The following is a 19,930-nucleotide window of genomic DNA, read 5'->3' on the forward strand; positions in this document are numbered from 1 at the left end:
GAATCTCGAACCAGTTTAGCTCAAATGAACTCAATGAACAGATGAGCTACTCTTCCACTGGTCGTGACAGAGAAGACAGACGCTATGTACAGTATTTACAGGTTCAGTGTACCGGGGAAATTCCCCTATCTCTTTTCGACAACCACAATGAACAGTGGACCACGGCTTAACGTCCCGTCCTAAAGCCCCCGTCACAAATCAAGAAATTAGCTCGGCCGACTTGTCGGCGAGCTCCAAATGGCGATTTTCGGGCGAAGTACGGCCGACGTCCTGTCGATTCTACGGGCTTCGGGCGAATTTTCGGAGCTCGGCCGACGTTCGCGTGTCACTGGAAGCTGCGCTTAAATTCAGCGAGGCCTCGGCGACGATTTTTTAACTCGCACAGCTCGTCAACAGTTTGCCCGTAACTCGCCCGAGCAACGCCCAGCGCTCGGCCAATATTCGGGCGGGCATCCGAGGATTTTAGACACGATTTTTGGTCGGTCGGAGGTCGCCCGAACTCTTCGGCCTCGTGCGAGCCTCGCACGGGCCTTGAACGATAATCGGACGACCGTCGTCAGTGTTCCGGCCGACTCATGAAAAGTAAGGCGTGCTTCGGGCGAGCGTTGTGCAGGTGTTGATGGGAGCTTGGACGGGCCTCGGCCGAATTCCTTCTTGTTTATAGATAAAAGGAAACGACAGTTTGGTTTATAACATAAGATGATAAATGATACTGTAATATTAACTAATACTAATTTCAACTTGTCGAAGAATGCTGCCAAACTTTTCTAATGAAAGACAATTCAATGCAAAGTTAAATTCTCATTCAAAAACAAAAAATAATAAATAAAATGTTGACACCGAAGACAATGCTTCTTGTTTCTATTTTGGTATTGGTTTGGATGTTTCAATTTGTATATCAATGAACTGGGGCTTGACTTTTGAGGTTTGACTTCACTTCCTGAGTTTTTTCTCCACAAAATGACTAGTTGAAAGTCCACTGAGTCATTATAGATCTATGTTTGTCTGCCGAGGCACGCCCAGGCGTCGGCAGGGCGTCGATAGGCTTGTCAACGGTCGGTCGAAGCTCGGACGGCGTTCGCCCGAGCTTCGGTCGATTTCTATTTGGTGAAAATTTTTGGATCGGGGTTAAACGACTGATCTGTTGACTTTGTGGCTCCTGCACTTGTATTTTGATTGGTGTATATCAATATTCCTCTTTATGTGATTATTTTCAGTGTGCCCACCTACTTCACTTGTGCCCTACAGATTTGCCACAACTCAGAAAGTAAAGTTGGTCCAAATTTGAGATTGTTACCAGGCCATTTGATTCTGACTTCGTCCGTGTCCAAGAGATGGTACCGTCTTATGTGGGATTTATGATTATTAGCGTTCGACGGACGTCGCCCGAGCTCTGTTCAATTTGTGACGGGGCAGGTTTTCAGTGAAAAATACGGTCGACGCTCGGACGAATTTGAAATTCGGCGAGCTTCCGGCGATCTACAAAATCGGCCGATGCTCGCATGAATTGTGACGCCGGCTTAAGGACTGCGATCTTTAACGGTAGCGTGCATGTCGGGTGAGCGACACAGCCGGGATCGAACCCGGGGCTTCTAGTTCCAGAGGCAAGATCGCTAACCACTGGACTACGCACGCTACCTCAGCGCAGCGAGGACGCAGCGAGGACGCAGCGAGGACGCAGCGAGGTCGCCAACACGTCGCGGGTCCAGTGAGAGGGGGGCTTTACAGGTAGGTCTTGATGAGAGCACTGTCATATATACAAAGCAACGGTGTGCTGTTGATCATATCCACGGTGCCGGATGTGTACGGTTTGCTTTGAATATTTACTTCCAAAGTAAAATCTACGTGGTTTTGAAAACAAAGACCACAAAGACTGCATTTTACATCATTTTGTATTATCGTGTATTTTTCTACCAGTCATTTGTAAAATATCAAACACTCTATCATAAAATGCTATTTTGTATACTTTGATGTACGCAGGTGATAATATTGAGTTCAAAAATTGATCGGCTACAACCAGCCTGCCATCGAGAGGGGGCAAAAGGTCTTCACAAATCACGTGTTCATAACAACAATGTGTTATGAATCGTTTTCACAGTGCCAGATATATGAAAGCTAAAGCGAAGAATTTCGCTTCTCAGCTGAAGACCACGTATCCTTAACATGCCCTATCCTTCATGAGAAATGTGTGTGTGTGTACATGCGCGTGTGTGTGTGTGTGTGTGTGTGTGTGTGTGTGTGTGTGTGTGTGTGTGTGCGCGCGCGCGTGCGTTTGATAACTTGAATGTATTGTCTTGGTACTTGATACGAATCCTTATATGGGGAGAATTATAGTTTGGAGCCCCTATAGCTAGCGCATTGTCATGGTACTGCAACAGCACGTCCGGGTTCTACATCATTTGATCTGGTGGCACAGTCACCCAATAGAAGTGGTAGATAGCTCTTGTGCTTGAAGGAGTGGCATAGGTTTGGGCCCGCTAGCAGCTACTTCTGGAACTGCAGGGTCTTTGTCGAAACCTTCCATAGAGAATAACTCAAGAAGGAGTTGACGGATCGTCGTGATTTTCAGTATGTAAGTTTACACAGAGATGTACACGATAAGATGTGCATGATGCAAAAATTAGACTATATTTGCTCGACTAACGAGGAGACTGTGTCATAGACATAGTTAGTATTTTTGTAAGTGAGCAATTGTTTATTCTTTTTAATACTAACTAATAATAACAAACTGTGACTAGTCGTTTTAAACCATACTATTCATCATTTTGGTGATGTAGATGCATGTTCTGAGGTATAGGCTTTTGACAATAGGATTGCGCAATCTTTAACCCGGCTTGTGCAACGTACCCTGTTATCATGACTGGCAGGTTTGGTTTTAACAGCTTACAAGAACGACGCCCAAATTGAGTGGATCGACATAAATCATTATAAACACAACATCATTTCGTACACAAACGGTCCAAATCAAAGTCCCATGAACATGCATAAGGGCTAGGTGCATCAAACACTGATCTTCTCATGTAGAGAAGTACTTTCTCTCATCCAAAAACATACTAAAACTAGAGTTCCACGACCTCATACCTTCGCCAAATGATTCTAACCTTTATGACTGACGTATTAGGACTGTTTCTCATCAATTATAAATCACACCAGTTGATCGTCTTCTCCACCCAAATAACAGACGTTGTCCAAAGTATGAAGTTTATGCTAACATTTATCATCAATAATGCAAATGAGGTTCTTAATAGCATAATTTAATTCAACGATGTTCGCATTCACATAACTTTTAAATGCCACAAGTATGAAATTGCTGTAATTTACCAGTATGGTATTATAGTTGTTTCTCGTTAATTATGCATATTAGGCCTACAGTTGCACATTTTCTCTTCCTCAGTTACAAATGTCACATATTTTGATAGTCATATCATGGATCACAGCTGGTTTTAACATTGCCTCATTAATTATGCAAATTAGAATCTGATTTGCATAATTGCCGTCTAATCATACAAAGCATCACGTAAACCAAAAATCATGACCATCCATCAAGCCCATCTTGAGTTGTAGTATTTTCTCATTGATTATGCAAATGAGTTTTCATTTGCATGGTTGATATCTATTAATATTTCTCCCTTTTTCAGTTACATATGTCACAGTCCTATCATGGAATTTGGCGGATGTATAGACTTCCCTCATTAATTATGCAAATTAGATACCGATTTGCATAATAAGTATCTAATTACGTAAATCATCACTCAAGCTATCCACTTACCAAAAAGCATGACCATCCATCAAGCCCTTCTTGAGTTATTCCCTTTCACAGTCTGAAGCAAAACCTGCTCCTGTAGTTCCAGAAAAAGCCGCCAGGTGGCCCAAACCTATACCACTTACTCCCTGTCCAAAGAGCTATCTACCACTCAAAAATCAGTTCCATAGCATGTCCAAAACATGAGATATCAAAACAGGAAGTTTCGCTGCAGTACCATAACAAGCCGCTAGGGGCCCAAAATCTAATCTTTTTTAGGTCTCACCAAGACCTACTATCACACCAAATATCAAGACAATCCATTAAGGCATTCTTGAGTTATTCTGGTCTTCTACATACATACAAACATACATAGTACATACATACATACATACATACATACAAACCCTACCCTATGCATAACCTTCTTGGCGAAGGTAAAGATGACATGTCGACACAACGCCCCCCTCCCCCACCACCTGAACTCTGACTGAAACCAGCCGTGTTTCTTTCTGACACGTGATTTTTTGTGAGTTTATTTGTGAGCTATTGTTCATCCGTGTAATGCTAACCAATCAAGACATTGACCACATTTACAGTTAGTCGTTTTTAACAGTAATGTTTTAACTTTTTGGTGAGGTCAACGTCCTGTAGTATACATGTAGATGTTTGACACCATGCTTGCGCAATCTTTAACCATGGTTTGTGCAACGCACCCTTCGGTCCCATTTCCAATCCGGGGCCCGGCCGGGCTGTTTGCGAAAAGGAAAAATAAAAAATGCATATCAATAAAATACACAATATTTTGTTAGGAGTAATTTTTCTACGTTTTTGTGACTTTTGTTGTCTTTTATATCATATTTTTCGTTCCCACAAGCAGCCCGGCCGGGCCCCGCTTTGGAAATGTGACCGTAGCATTACTGGTCGCTTAAACGAACCAGTTTTTTTTTCTTGCCACTTTTCAGTTTAACTTTGATTCAGGAAATTTGCAGTTCGTTGTTTCAAGTCGTAACACATGTGTATCTGTAATGTTGAGGTCAATGTCATGAAGTACCAGTGCTTGACACAAGTTGCAGGGTTGTGCAATCTTCCACCCAGAACGTGCGATGTACGCTGGTAACACTTGGTATGCTCAATAGGTTATCAACCATACGCCCATCTATAAACAATGGAAGCTGCCGAACCAGGGCAAACATAGATATCACCGGAATAAAGTTCAGCATGTTCTCTATCCGCAAGGTGTATATTATGATTTAAATACTGTAATAATCCGTTCTTGTATTTTACTGTATGTAGAAACGTGAATGGTAATGCATATGTCTATCATGTAAATAAAGTTATCATCAGTTAATTCATAAAGGAATAGACACATGAAATAGGTTAACTTTAGAGACAAAAATGATAGTTTGAGATGTCCCCCCACGTGTACCCCGAGGCCCTTCATGGCTAGTGACGAACATATATCTAGGGTAATAGGTCAATCGTTTGAAAAGGAGTGAAAAGAGCTTAAACCAATAGGGACACCTCAAGAAAAAATGAAGACACCTCTATCAAACCTCTGGAGTTGAGACGTGAAGTGCAAAAGACGTGCAAAAAGAAATCAATTCGCCCAACGTTGACAACGGTTCCAACATCAATCAAGACGCACACAGTACATCTGATAAGTGGGAACGGCCCACCATTGACACCGGTAATTATACATCATAACTACGTCAGCGAACTTCAAAAGGTGCTCTATCACGAAGCCACCGTCATCATAATGTACAATGAGACTCACAATCAAACCATTGTCCTTTTGCAGACGAAAATAATTACTGTAGACGGAGATTATTGTTCCTCATGTGTGAAGACCCGCCAAGAAACAGTCAGTCTGAGTCCTGCCTGCCTGCAGCGAGCTGCGTGTCGCTCCGCTGTATGAGGAGAGGACTCGGGGACACAGAGCCCGACTTAGTGTCAACATGGGGTAAGTTGGTTGTCATCTTGTCATGTTATGAGATTAGAATAGAGCAGTGTTTATGAACTCCATGCACCATTTATGGAAAGATTTTGCCTGCGGCCCAGGTGAAAATGGGCCGGATAAGCACCCCTGAAAGTAACAAAAATTCAGAGATAGTGAAAAATAAATGTAAGTACAGGTTGTCCTATCGTACAGGTTACTGCAGTGCGCCTCTGCAACAAATAACGATGGAAAACATTGTAACGATGCCAATGTACACAGGCAAAATTCTAGGGAGGCGCGGTTGTCGACGACGACGCGCCCGAGTCACCCCGTGAGGCAACCCCGTACCACACGGTTTCGTGTCGCAAATCTTCCAGCGGCGTGTCAATCTAGGCTTTTAGACCACAAAATGCTCTAGATGACTGCAGATCAGTTAGATTGTGATCTGTTCGCGGGATTGAGAATGACTGGGTCACGACACTCTACAGTAAGATTTTAAGCGCGCATTGTGGTACGGTAGATAAGAAAGAGGGGGATATTACGATTTTGTTGGGAACCCTCGACGCGTCCTGGATAGATTGGACCCCTTTCACCACTAGAGTAGGGGAGAATAAAGTAGATCATTCAGCCAGGTAGATCTCTTCCAGTTGAGACCGCTGAAGGACCTCATAATGACAGATCGATCAACAAATTCCAAAGATTAAAAAAAACGAATCTTTTAATGTTTGTGTGTTCAGAAACACAAACGTTTTTAAAGATAGTTATGAAATAGTTTGTGTTGTGCACGTTTGTGTTGACATAACGTAATGTGTTGTTGGACCAAATTCTGAAAAATGCACTCAGACTAATACTCTAGACTAAATATATGCTACTTTGCTTGCATGATTGTTTAAGCATTAAATGATGTTCACCTTTTATGTGTTATGAGTAGGGAGAAACGTCTGGGGGATGGGACAAAAGTGTCAGGAGGAGAGGAAAAGGCGTTTTACCTAGTGCAAGCGAGTTACCATTTGTTCGTGCGAGCTTTAAAGAAATATGGAAACAATGACAACGTTGATTTTATGCAAAAATAACAATGAACACGTTAACAAACATTCCACCTTGAAGTTCGTTTCTATTATTGCCCAGTTTTGTTTAACGTGCTTGAGTTGTAACTCTTTCAAAACTAAAACCAAACCTAGGTCTAGGAGAACAAAATTGTGAAAATCCGTAGCAGATGGCATACAAAACCCCAAGCTGATTCTAATGATACACACATCAGTTAGGTTGCGTGTGAAGCATTACTTACTAGGTGATTTAAATTTTTTCTGATCCTTGACCCCTATTTTTTCCGGCAAATTATTCTGATAAGTGCAAAGAATGTTTTGGCTTTAAATCAAACCGAAGGATATAACAGTATATCAACTATGGACAAGTTTGGTCTGATTCTGGATATAGCCAAATTGTCTGGCTTGTGTTTAGTCTCATTGCCTAACTGCTTTATATCAATGAGGACAGTGGACAACCTTAAGTCAACCGCGGTACACATTCACTCCGCATCTTCAGAAAGGACACTGTAGCCGCATAGTTACCGTTTAGAATGTTATTCGAGCCCATACACAGGATTGTGTGTGGCTTTCTCAATTGTAGGGATCGAATCTAAGTCAAGACTACTTCAAGACATCCTAAATTGTCTTTATCTCATTAACATATCTATTCAGAGTTTTGGTATAAAACCAGGTGTTCTCAGTCCTATCGTTAGTCACTGACGAAAGACAGTGGATACTGTCTGAAACGTCTGACTGTTTCAAAATCTTATCCAGTTGCTTGAGTAATTATTTCAGTGGCCTAAGTCAAAAATGCTGTGTTCTGACCTTTAGATTTAGATTAATGACTTTTTCCACAAACCTTGGTCCCAATGTTTTCGACATATTAGTCTGATATGCACAAATAATGGTTTGCCTTCAAATTAAAACGTTTTCCATGTACATTTCATCGTTTGTATTGCGGGTATCAAAATGTACCACATGTCTTCTCAGTGATTATGACATAAAACGAATCCATGACGTTACACTTGGAAGTGATATGCTACCAATTCTCTAACGCATATAAAGTCAATGTTCGAATTCATTGGGAAAATGTTGGATGAGGGGATGACGTATGTGATTTTTTTCTAAAATCGTATAACGTAGCGCTACCAATTATCGTGCACTACCCCGGGCACGCATATAGAGCAGTGTGTTAAGCACTGAGCATGTCTATCCTGTATGCTAGAAGGAGAGCCTAGCAAAGTTCTTTATCATAGACGGCGTTTAACAGGCGGAGAAAAAGTTACAGACCATGTACAGCTCATGCGAATGTCTTAAAATCGCCTGGACAGAGACATATGTTTAACCCATGGAAAGGAATATCAGCTCTTCTGGAAATAACAATGCATGCATGCATTGTTATTTCCAGAAGAGCTGATATTCCTTTCCATGGGTTAAACATATGTCTCTGTCCAGGCGATTTTAAGACATTCGCATGAGCTGTACTCACACCTTGCCAAGGGAACAAGTTTTGACAAACATCAAGAAGGCGACTAGTTTCAGAAACAAATTAAAGTGTCTGACACTTTGTTGGGTGAAATTTCTGACCGACTGTCTAAATAGACGTTGTAATCATTTAATGACAGGCTACAGCCCAATGGCGTTCGCTGCGATGAATATAGTCAAATTTTGGACGTTCTTGATAGCCGACATTGTCGCCTTGATGCGGTAGAACAGCGCAGTAAAACCATAGTCTTTCTTTTTTTCCAGCGCCCACGACTATCTGAGTCTGTTGGTGATTGCCATTGTAGTCTCAGAGTTAGGCGCCCAAGTTTTTGACTTGCCAGGTAAGGAAGCTTTTCTTTATTGGTAGTTGTAAGTTTATCACAAAATCTTGCCCAGAGGCTGTTGGTAAGTACCAATAATACCATGAATAAAAACAATGACAATTTTGGACGCGTGTGTGGCTACAGTAATGATAACTGACGTTTCAGGTGCTAAATGTCTGACTTTCTTTGGTTTTACTTCTTTTCTGTTCTTGGGGGTGGGGAGTCAGTGGAAAACAAATGAAGATGTCAATGAATGTGAACCGATGCAATTGGCCCACACCTTAAATGCTTATTCAAATTTAATTTATTCCTATTTTGAAGAGCATGTAATGGATTGGGTCACACCTCCACCGAGATGCAACACTGGTCCGCCAAGCTACCCGTACGCGTGTATAACAGTATCGTGCGAAACCGAAGCACCCTACAACGAAGGGGCTAACTGCACTTACCAGTGCGCCAGCGGATGTACTGGAGTCACAACCATCGTGACATGCAATAGCGGAAGATGGAAGGGCCGGGTTCCCCTTTGCCAAAGGGGTAAGTTAAGATAACTAAACACAGTTTTATCTGACAGATCCTTACTTTAAAGTCCCTAACTCACTGGACCCGCGGGACGTTGTCGACCTCGCTCCGACCGAACGATTCGACAGAGCGCTCAACGAATTTCATCGATAAAAAAAGAATATTATTAGGTTTTGTGTTTCTTTTGTATATCTAGACATGCGTTTTGCATGAAATTCCCGTTATAAAGTCAAGGGCAACACGAATTTCATGCACGACGCAGCGAGCTCGAGGCGGCCAACGTGCCGCAGGTCCAGTGAGATAGGGGCTTAACCTAACACAAACGTGCACAACACAACTAACAGCGATATCGTGATATTTCAGGAATCGTTTTTTCTTCTTTTCATAGAAACAATGATAGAACTTAACTTAGGCTGATAAAGTACCCCGACAAGTTTCTAGGGTATAGAGTTTTATTTGCATGTTCTTGCCCAAGGGCTAATTGCAACATGAAACAATACATAGAAAAAGGTATACAGATGCAGGTGCAAGTTAACACTCAGGTGACAAAATACTAAGACCTGCTACGGAATGCAATCTAAGCTTTTTGTGTTTGACTTCTTTTTTGGAAGCAGTGGAAGACGAAACGACCCACATTTTCTACAATGATTGGTTTAGAGAGGTTAGCAGGGTTCTAGTTTTCTTTTCGTCAGTAAACAACTTCCGTCCGTTCATTGTTTTACTCCAATAGTGTGCCCTGATCCACCAAACATCAACTGTACAACCATTTCCGGCTGCAGCGCCCCCTACGCCAATGGTGAGACCTGCACCTACAGGTGCAACGACGGATGTACAGGATCCCCCAGTACCACGACCAGGACATGCCGTGACGGACAATGGGACGGCCGAGCATGGAGAGGCTGCCATCCTAGTACGTTAACTACACACACAACAGGAGTCCTCCGTGATAGTGAAGTAGATAGGGTGTTTGCGGCGTGGGCTAAGGTGTTTGATACCCTCTCTTTCACGGGCATGGATTTCTTTGAAGCCCAAATATTGCTGCCCAATACGAGTTAAAGCATATTACCGGGTGGTGGTCAAAGCCAGGCCTAGAATCTCCCATGTCCAGCACTTTAAATGTCACAAATAAACTAAGATGGGGACGGCGTTGGCAAAGGGAAGGGCAGGTTGGGGCACATGGAATATGTTTGAAATGCCAACTGAATGTCTATCTATTTCTTTCTTTCTAGGGGGTTGTAAGAATCGTCCGCAAAGCTACCCGCCGTGTATCGAAGTGACATGCGGCACCCCGCCTCCCTACAGCAATGGGTACACCTGTGGTTACGTGTGTTCCTCTAATTGTACTGGATTGGCAGCAAGCTTCCCAGTGACATGCAATGACGGAACGTGGGACGGTAGGGTTCCCTACTGCGGTAAGTGGAAATAATCCAGCACACACCTTTGACAAATTGTTTAGATATATTTGAGAAGTTCACACAGAGTAACTAAAAGTAAGTATCATGATATGAAACGACAGTATGGTGTCATTCATATACAATTCAAACTACTGGATGAATTACGGAGATTACTTCCGGACGTTTCAAGTGACATCCATCACTCTTCTTCAGCGTCACTAAAATGAGATAGCAGAAATTACCTGTAATCCAGTAGTTTGAATTGTATATGAGTATTGTTTACATGGATGTCTTCATCAACGTATCAATGATGCCATCTTTGTATACGTATTGAAACAATAATAGAACAGCAAATAGACTGTGCCGTACACGTTCTACAGGCATCCTAATTATATGGAGTTGACCCATTTTCGGTTCTTGTTTCACTCCACTAGTACCATCGGTCTGTCGTTCTCCACCAAACTTCGACTGCACAACCATTTCCGGTTGCAGCTTCCCCTACACCAATGGTGAGACCTGCACCTACAGGTGTGACGACGGATGTACAGGGTCGCCCGGCCTCACGACCAGGACCTGTCTTAAGGGACGATGGTACGGTCCACCCTGGAAAGGATGCCGTAAAGGTGCGTGAATATGAATTACTTTGACCCAGTACAGACAATTAGAACTACATGGTATCTTAAATAGCAGAGGATGATACCTGAAACGACATGGACACTGTGTCGGGAAAACTCGTAACATGTTTTTATCATATTTGAAAAATGGCACCGTCTTGATAGAAATACTGTCTATCAGTTGATTCCGAACATACATGTAAGGGTAGAAATTGTAGTCTGGCATAATAGGCGATTCCATCGGCAGAGATCCCGATCAGAGCCGGCCTAACTTTAAATATATTCAATTTCAAGGTAGTCAGAACTTTCTTTTTAACTTCTATTTATATCACTTTAGACCAGTCGATTGACCAGAAATTTAAGATTTATAAATGGGAGACCACCCGAACAATCCACGCAAGAGGCTCCGATCGCGACCTCTATCGGTAGAAACGACGCTTCTGCGAGATTGCAATCTTTACCCTGACAAATACACTCTCAAATGAGCATAATCGTGTACCTTTACATGTTAAGACTATTTGCTAATGCTATTCCTTTCCGTATAATTCTCATACTAGATTGCGGAGCTCCGCCAACCTTCCCGTGCAGCGTCAGGTCCGGCTGCACCTCCCCCTACACTAGCGGGGAGACCTGCACCTACCAGTGTGACATGTACCGTGGATGTACCGGTTCACCTCCATCCACCACCAGGACCTGCAATGACGGAGACTGGGTCGGCCCTCGTTGGCGCGGATGTCATGCACGAAGTACGTTAACTCTGCATGTTTGCTGGTCAGCTTCAAGCGTATCGCCAGTAATAGCGTCTAATTGTTCATCTAGCGTACTCTTGAAATTGGCAATGGATTGCTCTATGGTAAGAGCGCAAGAAGCATTTCATTCTTCCCATATCTTTGCCATTACCAGAATGTGGGTCGCCTCCTACTAAACGCTGGGCCTCCTACACCTGCGATGAACCCGGCAGCCCCTATCCTTCCGGGACGACCTGTACCTACCGGTGCCGTCCCGGCTGCAACGCCAGACCGGCTACATCCACCGAAACCTGCTATAACGGAAGGTGGTATACACGGAAGAAGTGGAAATGCAAGAAACGTGTGTATCTCCTTCATAGTGTCAATAGGATTGCAATTGACATATTTGCCTTTCGTCGCTTGACGTTTGAGCGACTTCTAAACGAACAGAACGTCGATGGGTCTTTTCATCTTTTACGCTATGCTAAGTTGACGAGGTAGGTACAGGAATGTCTTTCAAATCATGGCTTCTCCCCATTTGGCTTTAAAACAAGTCCGGTGTCTTCCCCCTTAGGTTGTGGAGAGGCGCCTAACCCACCGTGCACCAAAAAGTTTGGCTGTGCTCCCTCGTACACCTACGGAGAGAGCTGCTACTACCGGTGCTACAAAGAGGGAGGGTACGCCATGGAGGTGTCCGGTGACGCCATCAGGACATGTCAGAAGGATGGGACGTGGTCGGGAACGGACCTGGTCTGTAACTGTAAAGGTAGGGGCCGGGGAATCTAGAACTAAAAGTGACTGAAGTAGGGTATTGCTTATTTTAGTGTTCTCTGAGACAATTGTCGGCTTTCGGAAGAACAGCCTTGGTGGATGGCAAGGTAGCCTGTATTTACACAAGCTCTCGGTCGGAGGTTACTGACCCCTAGGGGGATGGCGGTTACAGGACCGGCTGGCCACTAGGAGCGCGATTCGTCAGGCTAGATGGCAAGGCACAATGCAAGAGGCAAAACATTTGGTGAAGATACAAAGGAAAAAAATTCATTTTGAAAATATGACATTTATACTATGGTACTTTTGTGGTTTAGAGGCTACATTAAATGTTTCCACAAGTTCCTTACCACGTAATGTGGCCTTATGCTCACGATACAACTTTAGACAATTATCCAGGGGGTGTTTAGAACTTCAGATTGTATCTTATCTTACCATATCACGTCTTCAAATGCAGATCGGAAAGATTGCTGTCGCCGCGACATCATCTTCGTCCTTGACTACTCCGGAAGCATGTCGGGACACATCCCACCGGTGATCGACTTCGTCGAGGAACTGGTGGAACGGTTCCACATCGGGGTTGAGGAGGCTCAAGTCGGCGTACTCAGATACAATTGGAATCCCATCACATTCCCACCGTTCCCACCGACCCCGATCCAGTTAGATACATACAACAAGTATGCCTCTCGTTGTCTTTTAATGCATGTTAGCATCTGTATCTTGTCAAAACAGCTGATAATGCAGTAAACGTCTCACTTTTTCGCAATGAAGTCGACGTTTTGAAGTGGACCATTAACGGCGCGTGTTTCAACATTGAACAACACCATAATGCCATTGATATACGATGCCCTTTGTTGATGTTTTTTATGTTTGTTGTCTTTTACTTACAGCAAGGCAGATCTACTCGACGCCATAGATGATCTACCTACAACTGCCTGGGGAGGGACCCTCACCGGTGCAGCTCTCACCTACGTGGCCAACACCATGCTGATGTCTGGCAACGGCGACCGGCCTGACGCTCCCGACGTGGTGATCGTCCTGACCGACGGCCAATCGTGGGATGACGTCTCAGGGCCAGCCTCGCTCCTGCACGGAATGGGCGTACAGACGTTCGCCATCGGCGTCGGAGGTTGCGTCAACAACGCCGAGCTGCACCAAATTGCCAACTGCCGCGACCAAGTGTACAAACTGGCGGACTTCCGTGGCCTGGACGGCATCACAGGGAACATCCACAAACAGATCTGCTGCGACAAGCCAAAAAGTATTTTAATTCATTCCTAGAGTGTCGAAGTTTATGTTAAATACTTTCATGTTAAAACATTGGCATTGTCTGCCATTTCTCTGCTCGTTGGGCACTGCAGCCTACACAAGCCTTACTTTCCAAGTCAAGCTGGTGCGGTTCATTTGCGATTCATGCGGCACATTACATATGGCATGTTTCCTGCAAATTGCTAGTACCAGTACTACTTTTTAGTATGCTATAAATGCCATTATATTCAGTACAATGTTGTTATATTGTCATGGAAAAAAGGTGATGCAGATGTACTAGCCTGTGTTTACACAAGCTCTCTGGCGGTTATTATGATTCATGACCCCCTCCACGAGACAGTCGGGCAGGCCGATAGGAGCGCAATTTAGTCAGGCCAGTAGATGTACTGTATAATATTTCGCCTTCTTTTTAATCTAACATAACAATGCATTGCCATCTACAGTCGCTGAAGGCGCACCGTGCTGCCCTCGGCCGAAGACAGTGGTGTCAGACCCCGGTTATGCCGTCTCCAATGCTGGCACATACAGCCTGTCACCTCCCCTGCAATGCGTGGCGCTCGCTGAGGACACAGTGATCGCAGAGGACGAGGATGATGAGCTGATCCGCTGAGCAGGAGGAGAAACCGATTGCCTTCTGGTCAGACCAGATGGTGCCGTTGAGAATAAAGTTTCTTGAGACATGGAGTAGAACGGAGTAGAATGTGAGTTTCAGATAGCATGGTAGTTTTGTCATGGTAGTCTTGTAATCACATCAGCAGGATGCTTGCATTTTGCAGTTTGATGATCACAAGTGTAGAATTTCTAGTCAGTATCTATAAGTAATAGGACAGTTGTAGTGATAGCTTGTGGTGTGTTTTGAGGTGGGTTTCTAATGATTCAGCATATATTACATTTTGCTTCACTCTGAGAGCGAGTTATGTCAGAAAGATGAGAATCAAGGTTTATGTAAGATCTGAATGTTAAAAGAAGAAAGCAGTTGTCATGGTTTGAAGTGCAATTTGATCTATCTTTCAGTAAGAAACATTGCATTCTAGAGATAAAACTGTGTAGGCAAAATCGTTGCTTATATACCACAATTGTATGCCTCTTACGTATACTTTACTTGACGTAACAGTTATCTACTTTCAATGATCAAACAATAGAAATCGTTATCAACATTATATAAACCGCATGCTAGCTGTAGCTGAGGTATAGTAGCTGTAGGCATATATTATATGGTATCAAAGCAATGATGTAGGGACTTCATCTATATCTTGTTTACAGATCCATTGTCTAGTGTGGCAGCTGCTTTAGTTATATGTTACCAATTATTATTGTGGCTGTTTTATAATACACTTACTGTATATAACTGTCTAACTGCTGTGGAAAACACCTACTGTTGGGTCTTGCAGTATCCATTGTGTCAGGATCAATGTCAATGGACTAAATCCATAGCTAGTGCCGTAAATACTAGAGGCACAAGATATTCTGTGACAATCCGTCTTTTACACCAAAGATGAAGAAGATTCTGTTTAAATGCACAACGTTATGCAAACGTCAAACGTAAAAGCTTCAAAAGTTAGAATTTCATTTCATTTTGTATTTGTTGTATGGAGAAGAGTCTATCCGACTTAACAACTCAAGTAAAGACAATATGGCGGCTTATAGCTTTTAAATATTTACTTTAGAAATATAGATATATCATATCGATATAATGGAAACGTTCTTACAATTTTCTTGCTGAAAAATGGTGGGTATTTGTTTTCACGTTCTCCCTCTGCTAATAAAGATATTTGCGGGAAGTTTTTGTCTGTTGTACTTGTTACCTCATAAAAAATGAAGGTATAGTTATATTTCACTCCCCATGTTCATGTTCTTCTCCTTCTTCTTCTGCCAAATCTTCAAATGGATTCAACTCTGTCATTTTTGGGCCAAACGATGGGAAATTTGGCATGGAGATTTTTTTCATATTTTGAGTTTTTTTTGCCATTTTTAGACAAAAATATATTTTGGGCGGCTGTTCCCTGTTATTGCAACCGAATGACCTGAAATTTGGGCTACGGGTGCTTTGAACATTTTTGGTATACTTCGAAATGTCACTTCAAAATGACTCATTTTAAGGACTTTTGGGCCTATTTTCAGATCAGAAACTGGGCAAAAGTGCTATCCCCATTCCACGTTTGATCTAAGGTTCGGCCCATTCCATCTGCCGTTGGCCATCGAACACGTGCTCCATTCGGGTTACCTGAGGTCACGTAGCAGGAACACACGCAAAATGTCCCTCATTGCATGGGGATGGAGTGAAATGTCGGCCTGTCTAGTCTGGAAGGTGGGTATTCTTTTCTATTTTGTTTAATGTTTAGCACAGGTAGCTACTATGTATTGCTATGAATAGAATGATGTACTGGTATCTCACGCTTAAGTTCCCACCTAGAGGAATGGCATAGAATAGCAAACCTCAGGTATTTCAAGTATTTAGGAAATACCCAACAAAGATATTTTCAAGCAACATCTGACCAAAATGCTGATAAGTGTTCCAAAATCTGGATAGTAAGCTGGAAAACTAGCCGAAAGTAGCGAATGAAGTGGAAAATAAATGTAGACTTGTTTCAATTGTGATTTCAGCATGGCTGCAGGCAAGAGACCTAAACAGAGCATTTTAGGAACTACCACCTCAAGAGTTGGCACTACTACTGAGGCAGTTCTATGGAGAGGTACAGAAAGATGATGGCACTCCATATTATAAGTCAACTTAGTTACACAGGACCCCCCCCCCCCACCACTGCAAGTATAACATTTCGAAATACAAGGAGTTCCAAGATGCCAATAACTTGTATATTGTAGTTCTAAAGCAGCTGAAAAAAGATGGACTGGACACTGCCAAGGCGTATCCGCCCATCCTAGCATGTGACATCAGTAAAATGTTCGAAAACGAAAACCTTGGGTGTTGATGAGCCATTATCTCTCCAACGACTGGTGTACTTCATCACTTTCTTCCTGTGGCACTCCGTCCATATTGTTATCGAACCGGTTTAAAGATGGCGAACGAAGAAAATAATGGTCAAAATGGTTCATATTAATTGGTGTTTAGTCATACTTCAGTGTAACAAAATGTTTTACACATTAGGGCTTGTCACGGACCTGTTACCTTCAACGTTTTGTAACTTAACACGAGAATTGGACTGTCGCTATCAAATTCAGAGCAAATAATGCCAAATACTTTGTTGCCATGCTGCGTTACATGAATTGATTTACATGTATAGTATCAAATAAAGGATCTATGTGTTATACAGGACTTTGTCTGTCTTATATGGGCCAGTTTGGATAGGCTATATGATAATAACTTCGCTCACTCGGTGGTTATAGCACATAACCAGGCGTTATGACACCATATACACCTCGGGGCGGGTCATTAACCCTTAATTACCGGTGTCAGGGCCTAGGTGTTCCCACTTGTCATGACATAGGTGTGTCTTAATATATTGGCGCAGTCGACGATATTGTGCGAACTAATTGTCTTTTACACGTCTTTTTCACCTTACCTCTCAAGTATAGAACTTTTTAAGAGGTGTCTTCATTTATCTTGTATTGTTCTCAATCCATTTTCCCCGCAATATCATACGCAATCATCTCCGTCTAATGTAATTATTTTTGTCTGCAAAAAGACAAGGACGGTGGCTTCGTGATAGAGCATCCTTTGAAGTTCGCTGACGTGGTTATTATGTATAATTACCGGTGTCAAGGGTTAGCCGTTCCAATTGTATCATTTGTTGACGTTATTGAACGGACAAGTTGTCTGTTTTTTGTACGTTTCTTTGCACGTCGCATCTGGAGTGACGTTTCTGAAGGTGACTTGATTTTTCATAAGGTGTCTATAGTGTTTCAAACTCCTATCCTTTCGCTCCTTCTCAATCCAATCGCCCCATTCCCTAAAGATGCTTATCACTAATTATGAAGGACCTCAGGGTACACCTGGCGAGGACGTTTCAAATTATCATTTTTGTCTCTAAGGGTGACGTGTTTTATGTGTCTGTTCTTCATAGGAAGATCACAATTTGATCCATCCAGCTCTTCTAAGTGTTCATGTTACGTTATTTCGGACTGTGTGTGTTATAAAAACAACCTTGCGTTTATAACGACTTCTGTCTCTCCTCCCGATTTGGGTGTCGTTCTTTGTTATGATGACGGTGGCTTTGTGATAGAGCGCCCTTTGAAGTTTACTGACGTGATTATGATGTTTATTTACCGGTGTCAAGGGTTAGGCGTTCCCACTTATCAGATGTACTGTGTGTGTCTTAATGACGTTATTGTACAAACTAATTGCCTTTTGTACGTCTTCTGCACCCACTTATCGTGCTGTGTGTGTGTCTTAATGACGTTATTGTACGTCTTCTGCATCCCACCTATGAAGTAAAGAACTTTGCTAGAGGTGTGCACATTTTTTTAAGGTACCTATATGGTTTAAAATCTTAAGCGCATTTTCAAACCATTTACCCCATCCCCTCAAGATGTTTGTCACCAATTATGACGGGCCTCGCGGGTTCACCTGGCGAGGACGTCTCAAACTAACATTTTTGTCTCTAAGGGTAACGTGTTTCATGTGTCTGTTCTTTTCTTAATATGTTGATGATAACTTCATTGAAATGACGAGAGTACAGAACGTTTTGCATTATCACTCATGTTTCTACATAATTTCCTATAGAAAATGATAACTACAGTACTTGAATCATCATAGACGCATTGCGAATAGAACACATGTTGAACTTTACTCCGGTGATATCTATCCTTGGCCTGGTGTGGCCGCTTCCATGATTGTTATCTAGATGTCTATAGATGGGCATAGGGTTGATAAAGCCTAGGTTACACATAGCCGAACATGGCCTCCCGACTCTCCCCCGACCATGGTTGGAGTGATTCGGGAGTGATTCGGGAGCTAGCTCGGTTGGCGTTCGGCCGAGTCGGCTGGCGTTCGGCTGAGTCGGCTGGTGTTCGGCTGCGCCAGCCGAATGTTTTGAAAATTTCAAAACATTCGGCTCTGGACGGAGGGTCTGAAATGGGTCGGCTGGTGTTCGGCTGGTGTTCGGCGCGGTCGGCTAGTGCTCGGCTGGTATTCGGGATTGAGTCAGTAGTAAAATTAGAACCTTAACCACGCCAGAAACACTACTGACTTACTCCCAACTAGTTTCCAACCTACCCATAACTCACCCCAAGGCCGTAGACAAAACTTTGCTAACTAATTCTCAACCAAGTGACTACTATCGGAACGTGGGCGAATCACCCCCGACCTTCACAGGACCAAAAACAAAGAAGAACACTAAAAGCAGTATTAAAGCTAGCCATGATCCGAATTCGATCTCTCGGTGATGTTAACAACATAATAGAATGGATTATTTTAGTTAAAACCGAAAATGACCCCTCTTTTGAAAGTCACTGAATATGTCAATTTAAATTCGTGAGAGGGTCTGCAATCGGTCGGGGTTTAGTCAGGAGAGATTCGGCAGTCTGCGGCTAGAGGTCGGGATGGTTGGGAGTAAGCTAGAAAGCATTCGGGGCCCATTCGGGAGTAATTCGTGTACTGGTTAGGAGATGATCGGCGCATTTTCGGCGCATGTTCGGCGCCAAAGATAGGCGTGGCCCAAAAACTGGTCAGAATGCTCCCGAACTACCGCCGACCTGAGTCGGCTAGCGTTCGGGAGCCATGTTCGGCTATGTGTAACCTAGGCTTAACGTTACTAATGAGCGTAGCAAGTGTTACCAGCGTACATCGCACGTTTTGGGTGGAAGATTGCGCAACACCGGTGTCAAATACCGACACTTTGTTTGTATTGCATTGCATTGTATGCCTCATGGCATAACGCAGCAGGTTAGTACTGAAGAGTACAAGCTGCATATCCTGACAGATTTATATGATCCACTCACACCGGGATGGACCCCTGCTGAAGTTTCCGATGAGTGTGATGGGTTCTTTGACGTGCTCGAGGTGTGCCTCCCCATTTAACGTCCTATCCGAGGGACGGCCCTAGCCGAAGCTAGGTACTCATTTTCACTTTTGTGAGTAATGTCGTGTAAAGTACCTTTCCCAAGAGCACAACATCCACGGGACAAATCAATGGACCCTGCATTCGAACCCAGGACCTCT

The 19,930-nt window shown here is 43.2% G+C and overlaps 1 protein-coding gene across 1 annotated transcript; it reads left to right on the plus strand.

Moving 5' to 3' along the window:
* Positions 1-5,700: 5,700 nt before the first annotated feature.
* Positions 5,701-15,593, plus strand: LOC136440629 (complement factor H-like). Its single transcript, XM_066436704.1, has 12 exons — positions 5,701-5,705; positions 8,459-8,535; positions 8,839-9,054; positions 9,770-9,949; positions 10,269-10,451; positions 10,868-11,056; positions 11,605-11,793; positions 11,951-12,136; positions 12,350-12,541; positions 13,001-13,220; positions 13,434-13,804; positions 14,256-15,593. Exons 1-12 carry the CDS (start codon positions 5,701-5,703, stop codon positions 14,420-14,422), a joined length of 2,175 nt encoding a protein of 724 aa, XP_066292801.1. The 3' UTR covers positions 14,423-15,593.
* Positions 15,594-19,930: the final 4,337 nt, after the last annotated feature.

The sequence above is a fragment of the Branchiostoma lanceolatum genome, chromosome 8 (assembly GCF_035083965.1).
Source record: "Branchiostoma lanceolatum isolate klBraLanc5 chromosome 8, klBraLanc5.hap2, whole genome shotgun sequence".
In the NCBI taxonomy this organism is placed as follows: domain Eukaryota; kingdom Metazoa; phylum Chordata; class Leptocardii; order Amphioxiformes; family Branchiostomatidae; genus Branchiostoma; species Branchiostoma lanceolatum.